General features: G+C 41.6%; 1 protein-coding gene across 5 annotated transcripts in view; it reads right to left on the bottom strand.

Moving 5' to 3' along the window:
- Nucleotides 1–19,655, bottom strand: part of GDPD5 (glycerophosphodiester phosphodiesterase domain containing 5) — a 340,687-nt gene that overhangs the window by 103,880 nt on the left and 217,152 nt on the right. For all 5 annotated transcript variants that reach the window (XM_038387649.2, XM_038387648.2, XM_043504050.1 and 2 more), the window contains one exon: nucleotides 1,942–2,045. In XM_038387649.2, the coding sequence (XP_038243577.1) occupies nucleotides 1,942–2,045 (104 nt within the window). The remainder of the gene's footprint in view (nucleotides 1–1,941; nucleotides 2,046–19,655) is intronic.

Genomic DNA, 19,655 nt, shown 5'->3' with positions numbered 1-19,655 from the left:
GTGTGTAACATACCTTATTTCATATTTTTATAATCTATATTAAAATACATTTTTAAGATGTTTCTTAATAAAGGACGCATCACTGCATCTCTTTTCTCCCAAAGAGAAATCATCAGGATCCAGTACCTTTGGTAACAAGACATGAGCAAACAAATCCATTAAATAATTTTTTAAGAATTGTGCGCATATTTAACATACACTGACTTCCTCTGCGATCGTACCTGCCACGATGGAGCACCCAGAACAACGCGTCAGAACAATAAATAGGGAAGTGGGAGTGACAGACGGGTGCGTAATGTGGAAGCGACAGACGGGTGTGTATTGTGGAAGCACTGATAGTGGCTCCATAGTTAAGCCCACCTCAGGCTTTTGACTGACAGGATCTTAACACTTCCCCAGAGCAGGTTCGATGTAGGGTGGCCAGGTATCCGGTTTTTGACTGGAAAGTGGTCGAAAAGGAGACCTGACAGTGTCCGGCCACATCTCCTGACTGGACACCCAAAGTCGGGTCACTGCAGGTGGAGGAGGCACCGGGTCATCACTCACACCAGCCACTGCTCAGCTGGAGCCACCTCCTACCCGTATTGGGCACCTGCAGTCCCAACCCTGGCTTTGCAGGCAAGTCCCTCCCAACCCAGGATGGGGACGCAGAGTGGGAGAGCAGCAAGCGATGGGGAGGAAAGAGGGGGAAGGCGTGTGAATGGGTGGCGGGGTCTTGGGGGAAGAGACAGGGTGAGGCAGGGCCTCGGGGGAAGGTGTTCAACAAGGGGTAAAAAATGGAAATGATTCAGAGTAAGCTGTTTTTTTGTATACATGGTTTATGTATAAATGAGTATTTTTGCTTGGTTGCCTCCTTTAGCCTTTACAGTGGAGAGAGGAGTTTGAACCTAGACAAAAAAAGTTTTTTGGTTGGGTTTGAATTTTTCATGTTTGGAAGGATCAATTTAAAAAACAAAAGCCAAAACTAGAATAAAAATCACTACAACTAGAATAGCCAATGTAGATTCAATCTGACAGTCTTATGGAAGCAAACAACTGACAAAGAGCAACAGGATATGACATCACAATACCTTCTTACACAACATTTGTTAAATAAAATTACTAACTAGAGACACAAACTGGCTTCAACAACTTGAGTTCCACCTTCTTTCTCTCCACGTTTACCATGGAGCATACCCATCTGGAACTCTGCACAGCCCATGTCTAGTGGCTAAATAATATAAATACAAGTATATATCAATATGTTTATCAATGTAGACCAGAGGTTCTCAGATTGGGAGGCGGGTCCCCCAAGGGTGGGCCAGAGAATATATTCGGAGGGGTGGGGGAGCGTGAGAAGAAAAAAAAAAATCTTACTGTGCACATTTTACCCACAGCAATAAATAACTAGCAACACATCAAGTGCTCAGATGGCGCTGTGCATTTTGATGGATTTCGGTGAAGCTTGTATAGCATTATACAAAAGTCGTTGCCATCTGCATGTGAATCTGTTTGCTGCAAGGTGGTGTGCACATTTAATTGTAAGCATCGACCACCATCGCAGTTGTGGTTTTGCTCTTATGACAATGGGTCGTTGGCTCTGTTTGAATCAAGGCCTTATTGTTTTGAATATCTAGTGAGGGTTGCGTGTTGATTTTTTAAAAATTGGCATATGTACTTGTGTGGCGGGGAGGGGGGGCATAAACTACGACAGACACAAAGAAAGGGGCATGATCAAATAAGTTTGAGAACGACTGATGTAGACAGACAGAAGACGGTTCTCACTTAATACAGACCCCACCACCCATTTACTACAGTTACCCAAACATATCATTAACGTTATAAGAAGTTCCTTAAATAACACAAACAAACAAAAAACCTCACACACACAATAGTGACCTGGTTCATCTCAAGAACACACAAATCTGCATGTGTTGCCCCCACCAGAAATGCTCTACTTACCAGTTGATTTCATTGTAGTCATTGTGAACTTCCCACCAGAAATAAAACCAGACTAGTGTCAGGAAGAAAGTGAAGGTGAGGATTAAGAACCAGAGTCGTTCCCACTGTGGAGGCAAAGGAAATTAACATTAGCAGGGACCTACACTGCAAGGATTCCAACGTTCAGAACTGATAAAGTCTTATGCTTTGTCTACACATAGTTTTTGTACCAATCTAAATTGGTAGAAAGGCAGATTTAGTTCCCTAGTGTGGATACGGCTGTGCCAATATAAACATCTTTATTCTGATATAGCTAGTCTTGGTAAATTTAAATGTCTATGCCAGTATAAATATCTTTAGCCTGGCATAATTATTTCCACATGTGATGGTTGCAACAATTTAAGTAAATTAGCTTTTCTACTGATTTAGTTAAATCAGTGCAAGAATTCTCTGTAGACAAGGTCTAGTTTGAGTTCTTTTTTGATGCATAAAGAATGAATCCCCTCAGCTCTGCAGCAGTGTTTGCAATGAATGAAAATCTAACCTCTGCTCGCTGAAATACTTCACACATGCTCACTCTGTTGATACCGAGAAAGAGGAATGGCCTTGTGGCTAAAGTAAAGGTCTCGGATTCAAAGAGACCTGGGTTCTAATCCCAGATTTGCCACAGGCTTCCTGTATGGGCAAGACATTATTATTCTGGGACACAATTTCCCCATGTGTAAGATAGGGATAACACTCATCTCTCAGGTGCTTGAGAGTCTTTACTCACTATGGTTGTCAAGTGCTTTGTGGTCCTTCCATTGGAAATACTATATAATCTCAAAGTATCTTTACTAGGTGAGCTTCCCCTTCTCACAAGGTCAATGTCTACATGATTCCATGCACCATGTCATGGATGCTCAAAGAAGAGCTCTACCTCAATGCTACAGTATGTCTGTAGGCCAGGGGTAATCTATTTTTTTTTTATCAAAGTCCAAATTTCTTAGAATAGGTTCTGGAGAAAATGGTATAGGTATAGGTTCAAGGTCTAGGTTCTAGAAAAAATACAAAAAACAACAATATTGATAATAATAAGTAAATAAAAAGATTTTTGCAGTCCCTTCAAAAGCATCTGGCAGTCCAGATTTGGCCCCCAATCTGCCTATTGACTACCCTTGTTGTAGGCCTTTCCATGTCCAAAGCACTCAGATACAGATGTGTGTAAATCCAAAGTTCCCAACGGCATCACTTGTTTTTCCATTCTTATATAGAGTATTTTGCAAAATACTCTAGTGGAGGGAAATAGGCAACATTTGACTCAGACAGCAATATTCAGTTTTGTGTATTATCTTAAAACCAGCTACTTGGTGTTCCATTCCAATAGACTGGAACGTCCCAAAGACGTTCATTTAGGAAGCAGCATTTGGAGAAAGCTGTTCTGTCCCTAACTAATATCATTTCTGTGTGTTCCCCACTGGTTATATTCCACAGCATTAACAGTTCTGCAGGCACAGATGATTTTGCTTCAAATGTCTTTCAGTCAACTTGAAAAATAAACTGACGTAAATTAACAAAGGAGAACATTCAAATTAGTCCTCTCCCTCCAGAAACAAGACAGGATACCAAAATTTATGAGCAGACTCAACTACTATAATTTCTTTCTAAACTCTGAACACACTATTAACGGGTTTTCAAAATATGCTTTTCACCTGTGAACTATGACTTTGCATTTTTAATTACAGCATACAATGTAACCACCACAAATAACTGAGTATGCATTTTGGTATCACATAAGATTCTACCACTTCTTTCTCCTTTTTATCTTAAAGGAGAGTCACTTATGTAACAGTATTTTGATTATAATTCATCATGCACTAGCCTGGATTCTAATTTGGTGACATAGCTTTTTGCTTTATGCTCCACAGCACAAAATGGTGCAGAAAGTACAAGGGCTGGAATAATTTAATCACCCCCTTTGCTTGCAATAATGTTTTCCACTAGACACCCCTGGTTCTTGACACAGAGGTAAAGCTTGGATTCATAGAATCATAGAATCATAGAATATCAGGGTTGGAAGGGACCCCAGAAGGTCATCTAGTCCAACCCCCTGCTCAAAGCAGGACCAAGTCCCAGTTAAATCATCCCAGCCAGGGCTTTGTCAAGCCTGACCTTAAAAACCTCTAAGGAAGGAGATTCTACCACCTCCCTAGGTAACGCATTCCAGTGTTTCACCACCCTCTTAGTGAAAAAGTTTTTCCTAATATCCAATCTAAACCTCCCCCATTGCAACTTGAGACCATTACTCCTCGTTCTGTCATCTGCTACCATTGAGAACAGTCTAGAGCCATCCTCTTTGAAACCCCCTTTCAGGTAGTTGAAAGCAGCTATCAAATCCCCCCTTATTCTTCTCTTCTGCAGACTAAACAATCCCAGCTCCCTCAGCCTCTCCTCATAAGTCATGTGCTCTAGACCCCTAATCATTTTCGTTGCCCTTCGTTGTACTCTTTCCAATTTATCCACATCCTTCCCGTAGTGTGGGGCCCAAAACTGGACACAGTACTCCAGATGAGGCCTCACCAGTGTCGAATAGAGGGGAACGATCACGTCCCTCGATCTGCTCGCTATGCCCCTACTTATACATCCCAAAATGCCATTGGCCTTCTTGGCAACAAGGGCACACTGCTGACCCATATCCAGCTTCTCGTCCACTGTCACCCCTAGGTCCTTTTCCGCAGAACTGCTGCCGAGCCATTCGGTCCCTAGTCTGTAGCGGTGCATTGGATTCTTCCATCCTAAGTGCAGGACCCTGCACTTATCCTTATTGAACCTCATTAGATTTCTTTTGGCCCAATCCTCCAATTTGTCTAGGTCCTTCTGTATCCTATCCCTCCCCTCCAGCGTATCTACCACTCCTCCCAGTTTAGTATCATCCGCAAATTTGCTGAGAGTGCAATCCACACCATTCTCAAGAAAGCCTAAGGGAGTCGGGTGCTAAATCAATATCAATGGAATTTGGGTGCTTAATTCCCCTAAACCCCTTTCAAAAGCCTAATGTTTGACATGTCTGAAATTAACAGCATCAGGGTAAAGACAGAGTGATGCTGAGGGCTTATCAGGTGCAACTTCTACACACATTAATTGCAATTAAAGTCACATGGCTAAATTGCTGTGCTTAGATCTTATACACCATTGCCCGCCCACACATCCAGCCTTGCTATGCGTGGACTGAACACAGGCTGTGCATCCTAAAGCACATAGCACCCAACAGAAATCTTCACAATTTGGCTTCGCAAAGGTAAATCCTGAGGCTGATGTGAATCCCCAGGAAGAGAAAAGTGATAAAGTTTAGCCAGCATGCTACAGCCTCATTGAAATCAATTGAGAGTTTTCCCACTGGCTTCGATAAAGCCAGGATTTCATGCTGAATATATAAATGAGACCTTGCATTTGCCATGCATGTCCACTCCTACTTACTGCCTTTTTGCACACACCGCATGTATCAAAGCAACAATTAAAACCAATGTGAGAAGGAAACGTTTCCACAGTAAGATGTCGCATGATAAACCACCTTGGTATTGAAGAGCCGGACCAGATCTGTCTAGCCACGCTGGGGTGGGGGAATGGGAGTGGGGGAGAAGAAAAGGGATTGTTTTCTTGGATGAAGACAAGAGATTGAATTAGTTAAGAATGACATATTCTGTTACACTACTCAGGGGGTTGTCACTATGTTTAGAGAGGCACTGACTGCTTTTAACACAGGGAAATGGGAGTTGGGAGCTCCCAACTCTGCCACTGATTCAAATCATTACCTGGGCAAGTTCCCTAACTTCCCCCTTGCCTCAGTTTCCATAATATGAGCTCAGTAATTCCCTCTTTCATGGAAGTGGGTTTGGGATTCTCAAATGACCAGCACTAGAGCGGCGTAAATTAACACAATGCACCCGACTTCTACTTTCCTTACCACCACCAAAATTCATTTGTACCCAAGAGGTGTTTGTGACTATTTTGCAGACACTGGATTCCCCTATCACAGGGGTTCTCAACCTTTTGTTCTGAACCTCCCACCCCCAACATGCTATAAAAACTCCATTCCCCACCTGTGCCACAACAACCGTGTTTGTGCATATAAAAGCCAGGACCAGCGTTAGCTGGTAGCAAGCAGGGCAATTACCCAGGGCCTCATGCCACAGGAGCCCCACAAAGCTAAGTTGCTCGGGCTTCGGCTTCAGCCCCAGGTGGCGGGGCTCGAGCTTTCTGTCCTGGGCCCCAGTGAGTCTAATGCCAGCCCTGCTTGGCGGACCTTCTGAAACCTGCTTGCAGCCCCCAGGGGGCCCTGGACCCCTGGTTGAGAACTGCTGCCCTATCAAACCCAGCTCCTCTTCATTTTAAGAGGTGACTTGTACTCAGAGAAACCTCACTAGTCTTCAACACAAGAACGGATATACTGGGTCAGATCAAAGGTCCATCTAGCCCAGTATCCTGTTTTCCAACAGTGGCCAATGCCAGATGCCCCAGAGGGAATGAACAGAGCAGGTAATCATCAAGTGATCCATCCCGTCACCCATTACCACTTCTGGTAAACATATATGGCCATTGATGGACCTATCATCCATTAACTTACCTAGTTCTTTTTTAAACCCTGTTATGGTCTTGGCCTTCACAACATCCTCTGGCAAGGAGTTCCACAGACTGTGCATTCCTTTTGTTTTAAACCTGCTGCTTATTAATTTCATTTGGTGGCCCCTAGTTCTTGTGTTATGAGAAGGAGTAAACAACACTTCCTTATTTACTTTCTCTACCCCAGTCATGATTTTATAGACCTCAATCATATTCCGTTAGACATCTCTTTTCCAAGCTGAAAAGTCCCTGTTTTATTAACATCCATCATTTCCTTTTTTTATCCAGTACTTAACAACCTACTACTCCCATCGAGTCCAGTTCACAAAATTACTGGATAGGTTTTCCAAAGCAACATATTTGCATTTATCAATATTCTACCTCCAGAAAGTGAGCTTAAAATATGCCTAAAGTGCTGAGATGCTAGTTTCCTGGGTTCCTCTGCCTCTCGGCTTGCAGGATTTGAAATGGCATTACTAGTAATAGAAACTTCTTAAACATGTTATGAAGTAGAAATCAAGGTTACCAAAACTATCCTTATTTATCTCACACCGACACTGACATGAGGAAAGTCATCTTTAAATAAGGAGATGATCACTTTGGGATAACCTTGGATTATGTTCAGGCATAGGATGACAGCTATTTCGATAAACAAGCCAAGCAGGACATTTCAGGGCAGTTTATTTCCATTGCATTTATACACAGGTAACTTAATTTGTGTGGGGTGTCTAGTGGCTACTTAGGTCCAACTCTCTGTGACAGACTGTTCTTCCTACATATATTTGCTTAGTTGACTGTTTGATATACTTTTTAACAAATTTTATGTCTGACTTGCAAGTTGTTTCAGAGGAACAGAGCTTTCTTTACAAGTCTAACAAAAAATCATGGCATCACTGATACATGCAGAGAATGGAAATTATACTGGCCAACTTCCAGAATTTGTTTAATTTAGCCTTTGGACTAGTACAAAAAAAAGCTCATCAACACCAACATGACTGTGACACTTTTACGATTCTAAGTTTGAATAATCACAGCTAGCACTAATATTTTACAACCGTATAAAGCAATGGTTTTCAGCCCTGACAGACCCCCAACTATTAGACTTCAAAATCACGTCATTCCGATTGATGAAGTATCAACCTGTAACAATTGTATCTAGGTGTACAAAATATAATTACAAGAACGTGAACAATACCCATTATAAATATACAGTTTAAAAGTATATGAAATGTATGTTTGTATACTCTATTAAATTTTCTAACTGACAAGTTCGTCAGCATTGAGATTTTAGCCGTAACTCTAGTGAGAAGTTTGGGATTTTTTAAAAATGCTTTATTGACTTGAATGTTAAAATGCCAGAATAAAGAGATTATGCTAGCTGGTTATCAATTACCAGTCCAACTTTTAACTCTCATGTTGTCAAAACAGACGACACAGATCCACTTTGCGGAGCCTTACAAATGAAACCTGGTAGGTATTTCATGGAGGAGGAGGTGCTGCTGTTAGTTTGGCAACATGAACATTTTGGGCACTTTATAAAAAGAGGCTGGTATATGCAGCAAGTAAATGAAGATTGGGATTTGTTTCAGATAAACATGGCTACTAGTGCTATTGTGGGAAGTCTTTCAAAGGGCATATAGAAACAGAGGTCATGACCACTTACAGTCATTAGAAATCACATGGCTCTTTCCCCAAGCCCATTGTCCTGACCAGATTTCAATTTGGGTGATTACATTCTGCATATCTAGCACCCCCTTCCTCTGTAGTTTCTCCCCAGTATAGTATGTACTTCCAGGCTAGACTATTAAAGGCTTTATATACAGGCAGCAAGGTCTTGAACTGAATCACCCAAGTTCATTCACAATGAATGTACACTGCAGAATTTCAATAAGGGGAACAGAGAAGATAAGCACTTCCTAACACCTTGAACATTGGGAATTCTGTAGAGTGGATACAAATAATTCATATGAATGCTGTGTTTGATGTGCGGTGTGCATTCTTTTAATTTGGGGGTAATCCTTTTAATAGGAGATAGTCCTTTGGTCCCATACTGTTCTATTCACATCAGTTCCAACTTACAAAATCCACAGGAGGAATGTGTTCTTAGATCCATTTTACCAATGGGTAAGATGAGGCTCAAAAAAGTAACTTGCCGAAGGTCATAGTGAGAGTGAGCTGGGACTAGAACTCAAGAGGCTCAACTCCCTAATCATTACTCCAGCCCCAAGATGACCTCTTTGCTTCCAGTGACATGAATCGTGCCCATAATATGATAGCCAGTTTGATTAAAGTGCAAGCTCTAAAGAGACCAATAGATAAAGCAGGTACATGCAATAATCTCTTTGTTGAGCACTCCAGCAGAGTTCACAGCAGCTCGGAGGAAGATGGAAAATTGCTTGCTTGCTTAAAATAAAGAAAAATGATTTTGAGGCAAGAATACTGAAAAGGTCAAGAGCAGACTTAACATTATCAAACTAGAGAAGCACATTTCTTCTTTTTCTATATTAAATATAGAAATTTATTATTGCAATTTATACATGCAATTTATTATCTACTCTCTAGTGCCTAATCTTAGTGGCATTTCAACAAAAAGGAATTCAAGACATTGGCTTTCAGAGCGCCTACAGTTCTGGTCAAAAGATATGAAATCTTCATTTCTAAAGAACTTTCCCATCTTTGAGCTGCAGTACAAACCTTTCAAAGCTGATGGCAAGCATGCAATTCCTAAAGATGATCTGTACCACACAGAGTGCTTATTGTAAAATAATACTGTACTTTGCACTCCTATAGCTCCTTCCATCTGTGGACCCTACATCACCTCACAATAATAAATTTATCTTCAACACCCCCTTCAGATCTGGAAGTATTCTTCCCAATTTAAAAAAAAAAAAAATCAGGAAACAGAGGCAAGGAGAAGTTAAATCTTGCAGATTTCTTTCTGCCTAACATCTGTAAGACAAGGCTTTTCATATCCATCCCCATAACTAAAACTTGCATCCAGGCTTTCATCATCTCAATTACTGTGGTGTCCTTTTCCCAGCCTTGAAAAATGCAGCCTTGCTCTACTCCAATCCATTCAGAATACCGCTGCAGAGATCGTTCTCCTAGCCTGTCATTTTGACTGTGTCATCCTTCTCTTTGCATCCTTCCAATGGATGCCCCTGCTCTATCTTAACAAGTTGTTTGGCTTCACTTTCAAGGCCCTCCGGAGCCTATCCCCACCATACCTGTCCTCTCCCTACGGCACACTTGTTACAGTTTCAAACCAACACCTTTGTGTTTTCTCTCATGTTGCCCCCATACATTTGGAAGGTGCCCCTGTAAATACCCACAAAACAATCATTATCTACCTTCAAATCCCTCCTCAGAACGCTCTTTGTCACCATGACTACAACTGTTAGGGAGCTTATTCCTTCACCCACTTACTTCCCTGGTCCTTCTCGCATGAACAGAAAGCAATACCCGAAGTCCAAAGGTGCAAATAATTTGATGTTTATTGGGGTGAACTTCCAGCAAGCATGATTCCAGTTTCCTTCCTTAGTGTCCCCCTTCCCAGCTCTCAAACCACAGAGCCTTCTACCTGTGTCCCTGTTCCATTCCCCCCCTTAGCAAAACAAGATTCCAGTTTCCTCCCCCTTACTTCCTGATGGACCGCAGACTATACAGTAAAACTTGAGTTCTGCTTAGCTATACCTTAACCTATCATTTTCCTGAAATTTAGCTAACCAATCCTAACATATTGTAACATGATTATTTAACCAATTATATTCCACCACCTTAATTAGTTTACACCCAGCAAAATTAATTATACAGCAGACAAACAATCACAAAACCAGACAGAGATTATACAGACAAACAATGGGGAAATGGGGACTACAATGATAGAACAACACAGAAATGAGGATTTCACATCCCAGCTATTGATAAGTGAGTTCTTGCAGACAGCTGCTATCAAACTAAGTTTCCTTTTACATCTTCTAGGCACTTCCCTTTCCCTGGAGGCGATAGGCATAGAAGGATTGATAATGCCTAATAGCCCAATAGCACCTTATTTCAGTGTGACTAGTTCGGAATATGAGGATCTGACCATTCGCTTCCCAGTTTATGGCTGCCTCTGCTGCTTAGCCAAAGGCCTTAGCCTTAGAACAGGGCCTCAGACTGTCAGAGTGAGAGAAGGCCCTTATGTCGGCAGACAGTGATTTTGATTCTCTCTTTTATACCTCTAGAACTAGCCAAGTGATAAGAATACACCTAAATTCTTAGAGTACAGGCCTTTACAGACAGGCCTGAATATCTATATCCTAACTACAACAACTTGTCAACAGCTCTCTCATCACACCAGCAGCCCACTGCCTATTATGCGGACCAGTACTGTCTCATTGTTTCCCTGTCCTCCCCCATTATAGCATCTGTATCCATCTATTGTCTCTTGTCATTCTTGGATTGTAAGCTCCTTGTGCAGGGATTGTCTTTCTGACCAGTCCTTACACAGCACCTGGCACAAAGCGGTCTTAACATAGAATCATAGAATATCAGGGTTGGAAAGGACCTCAGTAGGTCATCTAGTCCAACCCTCTGCTCAAAGCAGGACCAATCCCCAGTTTTTGTCCCAGATCCCTAAATGCCCCCTCAAGGATTGAACTCACAACCCTGGGTTTAGCAGGCCAATGCTCCTACTTGTTCTGGTAATACACGTTATAAAAGTAATTAATAACTCGGCCAAACTCACACATCAAGTCATTGGCTGAACTAGGAAGACAACCCCCAGGTCTGTGCTGTAAGTTCTACTCCTCCGTTTTAAAAACAGTGAGCTACGTATCATGATATGCTGAATTAGTTTTCCACCTTTGGGAGTTAGCTTTTGGTCCCTTGAAGTTTTAACTAGCCTTTTCTACTGTGACTCCATCAATACATACTTTCACATCATTGCACTAACCACGCTGCAATGCCACCAGAAGGGCTGAAGGAAAGCACTTTTTTCAAAGCCACAGAGCAAATTAAAATACATTTTATATCTCAAATGCCCCTCCTCCCCCCATACTGTAAAAGCTTCCAAAATCACTGGATATGCTAAATTGTAACTTCTGAGAGCTTAGATACCCCAGTGACTATTTTGATTAAATCTTTCCTGTTAAATTAGAACGGATGAGATCGCTTCTCCCCTTGTAAATTATTTCAGTGTACTACCTTTTGAAACAGATCTTTTCATTTTGGGTGGTTTTGCTTTTAAATCAAGAATTGCTTGTTGATCAAGAACCATTATTATTTTTTAAAATACTTTTGGACAAGGTATATTGGCCACCATTAAAATGTCAGCATTTGCCAAGAATAACCACATAGTGCCATCTGAGACGTTCAGTTTCCCCCTTTCCTTACAAGAGGAACTAAACTTGGTATCTGTGTGTAGGCACCCTTTATAGAGCATCCTCTGAGCATTATTGGGAGTGTTACAAGGGAAAAGGGCACATGTGAGGGGAAATCTAGCTTTAGAGACCACAACTCCCATGATGCCTTGGGGAAAGAGGTAGAGACGTCCTAGTGCAGGGAGAGCGGCGGACTGCATTTTGGGGAAAGGAGTGAGATTGCTGCCATGGAGCTCTGTCCAGACCAGGCGCTGCTGCTAGGAAGCCAGAAGCTGCTGCTGAGAGCCTGCGGGGGCTTTGATCGAGCCGGGAGCCTCAGAGGCTGTTGGTGGCTTCCCTGGAGTCAGAGCAGAGACTGTTGCTGTGCCTGGAGCTGACTGAGTAACCCCCACTGTTGTTTGGGAAAGTGCTTGCAAGGGAAGGGGCACAGCAGAGAGACTGAGTCTGAGGAGAGGCAGAGTGATCTTCCCACCGAACCAGGGCCCGGAGCTGCTGGCATTTTGTGGAGCCGGCTCCAGTCGTCAGAGGACTTGTGCACCTGGTTGCCTTGGCTGGACCGATACACAGACCCAACAGAGAGCTGTCTCCAGCTGCAGGTCTTCCAGCTCGCCCACGCAGGCAAGCGTCTCTGACTCTGAAATCCAGAGGAGAGTGCACTGCGGGGGGGGGGGGGGGGGAGGATGTTGGCAGTGTAAATGACAGTTACATAGGTTTCATTTATCACTGTATATGAAATTTGTTAACTGATTTTATTCAGCTGCCCCCTGTGGATTTAAATTAATAGTGACATGTAATCTTAGACAGTTATACCCTGGTTTTTAGTTGTTAAGTAAAAGAGTGTTAGCTCCAATGTAAACATATTGGATGTATATTATTTATAATTGGTATCTGAGTTACACCCATGCCACAGATTATATTATTATTATTATTTATTAGAATAGCTTGGGAATCCTGGAAGTTCCCAAGGCACACCATTGAGTGTGTACAGGCGCCAGCCAGGTGGAGGCACTGCCAATTTTAAATCCCTTTAGGAGGAAAAGGACTGCAGCAGAGGGTGGATGGAGGATTCTCACCTATCCAACAGCACCACTGGGATACGCAGGATCTTCTTTAATGTCAACAATATCAGGCGTCCAGGCACACAGGTGAGTGTTGCCTGTTCCAGAGTAACCCAGGGAGGAAAGGGGGGCAGGGGAGGGAGGCTTTACATGTGTGACCAAGCAAATGTTGCCATTTTCACAGCAACCATTGTAGCTATTTTCACCAGCACAATTATTACCGTCTTTATGGGTTTTTTAAAATGTGCTAAACATTGTTATCTCCTTGACTTCTACAAAAAGAAAACCAGGCATTTTGAAAAGCAATTTTTTCTATCTCTGGGGAAAAGAGTCCTTTTTTTAAAGTCTGTATAGTAAATTTTCCAGCAACTAGAAAGAGTTTTGATTCAGCTGGATGGAGATATTCTGTAACTATCCACTTCTTACCCTAGGAAAATATCTGTAGACAGAAAACAATGCTCAAGGTCTAATTCTCCATCATTCTGGCTTTACTCTGCACTGAAAATTCTCTTATGCAGCAATTCATAGAAAATCAGGGGAAATCATGACTCATGTACATTAACCACAGGATATATTTTGGATAAAGACAAAAACGCAGCTAGCAGCCACCTGACACTTATGAGTTTCACAGTGTTAATATGATTTAGCAGTACTTATCTTCAGAATTGCATTCAACCATTAACTAATTAATGCTCACAAGACTCTTGTGAAGTAGGTAGTAATATCACATTTTACAGAGGGAGAAATTAAATGATTAAGCAAGGTCCCCAAAGTCAAAGAGAGTCCATGTTATTTAGGATTAGAACTCCGATTCACCCACCCAGAGCAAACCCCTTTCTCAGGGCATTCTTAACACTACAGTATATTTGAATAGCAACAGACTGTTACTGTTACTTATACCAGTACAGCTCTCTCAACAACGCATTTTAGAAACTAGTGGAGCTCTAATTGGGTTCAGCCTTCTAAATGAATAAAATGTTACACTGTGTATAATCTGCATGAATATAATTAATGCCTTGTGACATTGAGAATACCATTTAATCTGGATCCTCTTCACCAACTACTCATACCATGACCTTTAACCCCTAAGGGTCTATGACTGAACCCCTAAGGGTTCAAGACTGATCATTCAGGATTTTAAACATGAGTGACAAACATGCTCATTTACTGTATCATTTTGATTTATCAAATATTAACTATTTTTAAAGAGAATAAAAAGTGGTACAACTTTCTCTTGGCTAATTTTATTTTTCTGACCGGTTTCCTCTTTCGTTTGTAGTTTCACAGTTGAATAAAGTATACTTCCCCTCCCCTCTTAGAGAGGAGTGCATTCAAGTAGTGGGTGAATCCTGAAGAGCCCAAAAAGCATATTGGGATCCTCCCTACTAGAACTGGTAGGAGACTTTGAATTGAACAACACAAATAAATAGGTTTCAGAGTAGCAGCCATGTTAGTCTGTATTCGCAAAAAGAAAAGGAGTACTTGTGGCACCTTAGAGACTAACAAATTTATTTGAGCATAAGCTTTCATGAGCTACAGCTCACTTAATCGGATGCATACTTGATCAACACATTTCATCATGCCTCTGGGTCACTAGCTAGTGGAACAAGCCCACTTCAATCACACTTGAAGAATAATTTTATCCTGCATTAGGACCGTCTCTACTTATTACATCCTCCTAGGTATAAGATTGGCATAAGTAGAGCAAAGTGCTTTAAACAGGAAGGGACCATGTGAGCAGTGACACATGGGAAAGGTAGTTTTATAACATGACCGCAGGTTAAAACTACTATTATGTCATATGCTGCTATTGTTTCACTAAAGCGGTTTCTTCCTTGAATGGTTTCAGAGTAGCAGCCGCGTTAGTCTGTATTCACAAAAAGAAAAGGAGTACTTGTCGCACCTTAGAGACCAACAAATTTATTTGAGCATAAGCTTTCATGAGCTATAGAAGTGAGCTGTAGCTCACGAAAGCTTATGCTCAAATAAATTTGTGAGTCTCTAAGGTGCCACAAGTACTCCTTTTCTTTCTTCCTTGAAAGTTACGATTTTCTAATGAAGCTGTTAGCTTGAAGGGTAATGCAGGAGTGGGCATGAACAGCTCCCTCCTGGGCTCCCATACAGGGCAGCCAGGCCAAGCAGACAGGTTCCACTTGTAGCCCAACACAAATGAAACCCTCTTATTTACTTAACACACAGTGGTATTTTTCACCAGGGTGCTGTTATCACTCTCAAGTGGATAACAGTGTTTTGATGAACTGTGATGAAATACACCAGCCACAAGTTAAATTGCTCTCCTCCTCCCCACTCAGATTGCAGGCTGAAATGGCTTTTCAGAACAGAGAGAGAACAGTTTGCCTGAGGTCTAAGGGGCAATAAATTGTTATATCAAAGCCAAATAAGCTTTGACTGAAGCCAACGGTTCTGCATCCAGTTTGTGGATGAAGCAGAACATTACAGGGCCAGAGCCTCAGCTGGTGTAAATTGGAATAGCGTCACGAACATCATTGGAACTCCCCCAATTTACAGCAGATGAGGTCTGGCCACGATCAATGGTCTAAAATTCCTTAAGTGCTACTGGAATGCTACCACGAACCACCACCAACCCAGCTTTAAACTAATTCTGGAGTCTGCTGCTGAGGGCACTGAGCCTGTCTGCCTTTTGAGCTAAGCCGAACAGAGCACATCAAGTTGCCACCAACCTCTGGGTCTCAGTAGCTCCCCTCGCTCCTACTCCTATCCCTCTACTCCTCCTTTCACAATGAGTTTCTGCCTTCCCCCATCCCTGCATTCTAAGACATGCTCTTCTCCAAAGCAGGTTTGCATGCTAGGTAAGCGAACAAGGGAATGAAAGATTTGGCCATGCCTGAGACTTCCCTGGTGACTCCAGAAACCGCCACACAATCCAACAGTGGTGAGGCCTTGGGCTGGTTTCTGATCACTCCTAGTTTTACAGGTTTCAGAGTAGCAGCCGTGTTAGTCTGTATTCGCAAAAAGAAAAGGAGTACTTGTGGCACCTTAGAGACTAACAAATTTATTAGAGCATAAGCTTTCGTGAGCTACAGCTCACTTCATCGGATGCATTTGGTGGAAAAAACAGAGGAGAGATTTATATACACACACACAGAGAACATGAAACAATGGTTTATCATACACACTGTAAGGAGAGTTTTTTTCCACCAAATGCATCCGATGAAGTGAGCTGTAGCTCACGAAAGCTTATGCTCTAATAAATTTGTTAGTCTCCAAGGTGCCACAAGTACTCCTTTTCTTTTTGCGAATACAGACTAACACGGCTGCTACTCTGAAAACTGTAAGGAGAGTGATCACTTAAGATAAGCCATCACCAGCAGCAGGGGGGGGGGAAAGGAGGAAAACCTTTCATGGTGACAAGCAAGGTAGGCTAATTCCAGCAGTTAACAAGAATATCAGATTTCAGAGTAGCAGCCCTGTTAGTCTGTATTCGCAAAAAGAAAAGGAGTACTTGTGGCACCTTAGAGACTAACAAATTTATTAGAGCATAAGCTTTCGTGATGAAGTGAGCTGTAGCTCACGAAAGCTTATGCTCTAATAAATTTGTTAGTCTCTAAGGTGCCACAAGTACTCCTTTTCTTTTTAAGAATATCAGAGGAACAGTGGGGGGTGGGGTGGGAGGGAGAAATACCATGGGGAAATAGTTTTACTTTGTGTAATGACTCATCCATTCCCAGTCTCTATTCAAGCCTAAGTTAATTGTATCCAGTTTGCAAATTAATTCCAATTCAGCAGTCTCTCGTTGGAGTCTGTTTTTGAAGCTTTTTTGTTGAAGTATAGCCACTCTTAGGTCTGTGATCGAGTGACCAGAGAGATTGAAGTGTTCTCCAACTGGTTTTTGAATGTTATAATTCTTGACGTCTGATTTGTGTCCATTCATTCTTTTATGTAGAGACTGTCCAGTTTGGCCAATGTACATGGCAGAGGGGCATTGCTGGCACATGATGGCATATATCACATTGGTAGATATACACACAACAGAACCACTAACCCAGGAACCTATCCTTGCAAGAAAGCCCGTTGCCAACTCTGTCCACATATCTATTCAGGGGATACCATCATAGGGCCTAATCACATCAGCCACACTATCAGAGGCTCGTTCACCTGCGCATCTACCAATGTGATATATGCCATCATGTGCCAGCAATGCCCCTCTGCCATGTACATTGGCCAAACTGGACAGTCTCTACGTAAAAGAATGAATGGACACAAATCAGACGTCAAGAATTATAACATTCAAAAACCAGTTGGAGAACACTTCAATCTCTCTGGTCACTCGATCACAGACCTAAGAGTGGCTATACTTCAACAAAAAAGCTTCAAAAACAGACTCCAACGAGAGACTGCTGAATTGGAATTAATTTGCAAACTGGATACAATTAACTTAGGCTTGAATAGAGACTGGGAATGGATGAGTCATTACACAAAGTAAAACTATTTCCCCATGGTATTTCTCCCTCCCACCCCACCCCCCACTGTTCCTCTGATATTCTTGTTAACTGCTGGAATTAGCCTACCTGCTTGTCACCATGAAAGGTTTTCCTCCTTCCCCCCCCTGCTGTTGGTGATGGCTTATCTTAAGTGATCACTCTCCTTACAGTGTGTATGATAAACCCATTGTTTCATGTTCTCTGTGTGTGTGTGTATATAAATCTCTCCTCTGTTTTTTCCACCAAATGCATCCGATGAAGTGAGCTGTAGCTCACGAAAGCTTATGCTCTAATAAATTTGTTAGTCTCTAAGGTGCCACAAGTACTCCTTTTCTTACTACAAAAACAGAGAACAAATTCTCCTAATGAAAGAAAAATGGCTGCCTTGAAAAGGCTAAAAGTCAAACGACATTAACACTGACATACCAAAAAAGACGAGCAAAACAAGGTGGGGAACGTAATATCTTTTTCTGGACCATCTTCTGTTGGTGGAAGATATAAGCTTTCGATCTATACAGAGCTTTTCTTCAGGTCCAGGGAAGGAAGTGGAGTGTGGCTCAAAAACTTGTACCTTTCACCAACAGATTGGCACAACGAAAGATATTACCTCACCTTGTCTCATATCCTGGGACCACACATTGCTACAACAAAAAAAAACAGAACAACAATTCTATGCTGCTTTGCGACCTCAAATACATCAGAGCCCCATTGTTCCCAGGTGCTGTGCAAACAAGGAGCAAGTTCAAAAACAGACAAGTGACTGTCCCAAACAAAATGTGAGGACAGGGTAACAGATATTGTTTTGTTAGACAAGCGATTTGCAAAATTTGTAGAGAGTAAGAGGCTTTTGAATAAATCTATAAGAAATAAATTTTATCTAATACTACTGGTCGTTCTGGCTGGTCACCTGCCTCTAAGAGACTCTGGGCTTTTTAATTAAAATTTTAACAGTTAGAAGGTGTCTCAAAAAAAAAATCCATGAAATGAAAATGTTATGTGCTCTTTTTAAGCAATGAAACAAGAATCAACTATCAATTCATTTAATATAAACTTGCTCTTGAAGATCTTCAGAATGCAAGGCAAAATCATCACATTAACATTTACAAAAGGTTAAGATGTATCAATTATTCCCACAAAGCCTCAAGTACTATGAACAAGAGGGAAAAAGAGGCATTGAAGAGATGGATATGCTGCACGAGATATCAGATCACTACATGAAGTCCCAGCCTTGATTTTAAATTATATTTAAGGCCTTTTGTTTTCAGTTTTTGTTTTGTTTAAAATTTCCCCAGGGCTTTCGGTGTTGATTACAAAGATTTTTTTTAAAATGGGTGAAAATCAGTGCAAAATAATTAACTTGGTAGCTCTGTGGGTAAATATCAGTTAAATATATCACATCTGATTTTGTTGTTTTTAAACATTTAAAACTCTCTTTATGTTCTGAAATACAATCTGATACAGTTTTTCATTTTTTGATCCACTTTAGCATGAAAAATCGTTCCCTGACTTCGATTTGCTTTGAACGCGGATAACTGTCCATGCTGTCTGTAAAGCAGGTAACGCGTATGCAGCGGTGGTGACCAGTGACAGAACGTACCACAAAACAAAAGTCGCTCCAGTAGTCTTGACTCAGCTCCTCACTGTGGAAGGAGACATGGCGGCTTGCAAGGAAACATGGGAGACCCACACTATGAAACCATTCTCTCTCCTTGAGAGGGGAGCTGGGTCCAGGGATTTCCAGCACTTCCAAAATTCAAGTGGGGAAAAAAATTGGTAAAAAGTGAATAGTGGCTTTTGTAAAACCTGGGAATTTTTCAGTTAAAAATCAGTAAACACTGAAAATGAAGAGCCTTAATTATATGATAAGGAGAGTCATGCAGTGTTGAGAATGGCTCCTGCTGCACTGCCAACATGCTGATCAGTTACAGATCACATTTACAATGTCAAGCACAGCACAGGGAAGTATCAGTGGTAAACAGAGTATGGCAAAGTTCCAGGGTTCCAAAAGTTTTAAGGCACCTTTACTCATTTGTCAAAGAGTCTCCTAAGTACTGATCAGACACTTTTCCAAGACTAGTGCTAAAATATCATTAAAAAGTTCTGAATAGTGAAATCTAGTAGACTACTGAATAATCTCCTAGAGAAGGGATGGAAATTGCATCACCACCAGGAGAGTGTTTTTTTTTATTATTATTATTTTTTTTAACAGTTAAAGACAGGACAATGGCACTTCTGACCCCTGGAATCTAGTC

This window comes from Dermochelys coriacea, chromosome 1 (assembly GCF_009764565.3).
Source record: "Dermochelys coriacea isolate rDerCor1 chromosome 1, rDerCor1.pri.v4, whole genome shotgun sequence".
Classification (NCBI taxonomy): Eukaryota; Metazoa; Chordata; order Testudines; family Dermochelyidae; genus Dermochelys; species Dermochelys coriacea.
Note: the sequence above shows the minus strand (reverse complement) of the source record. Positions and strands in the feature narration are given on the sequence as shown.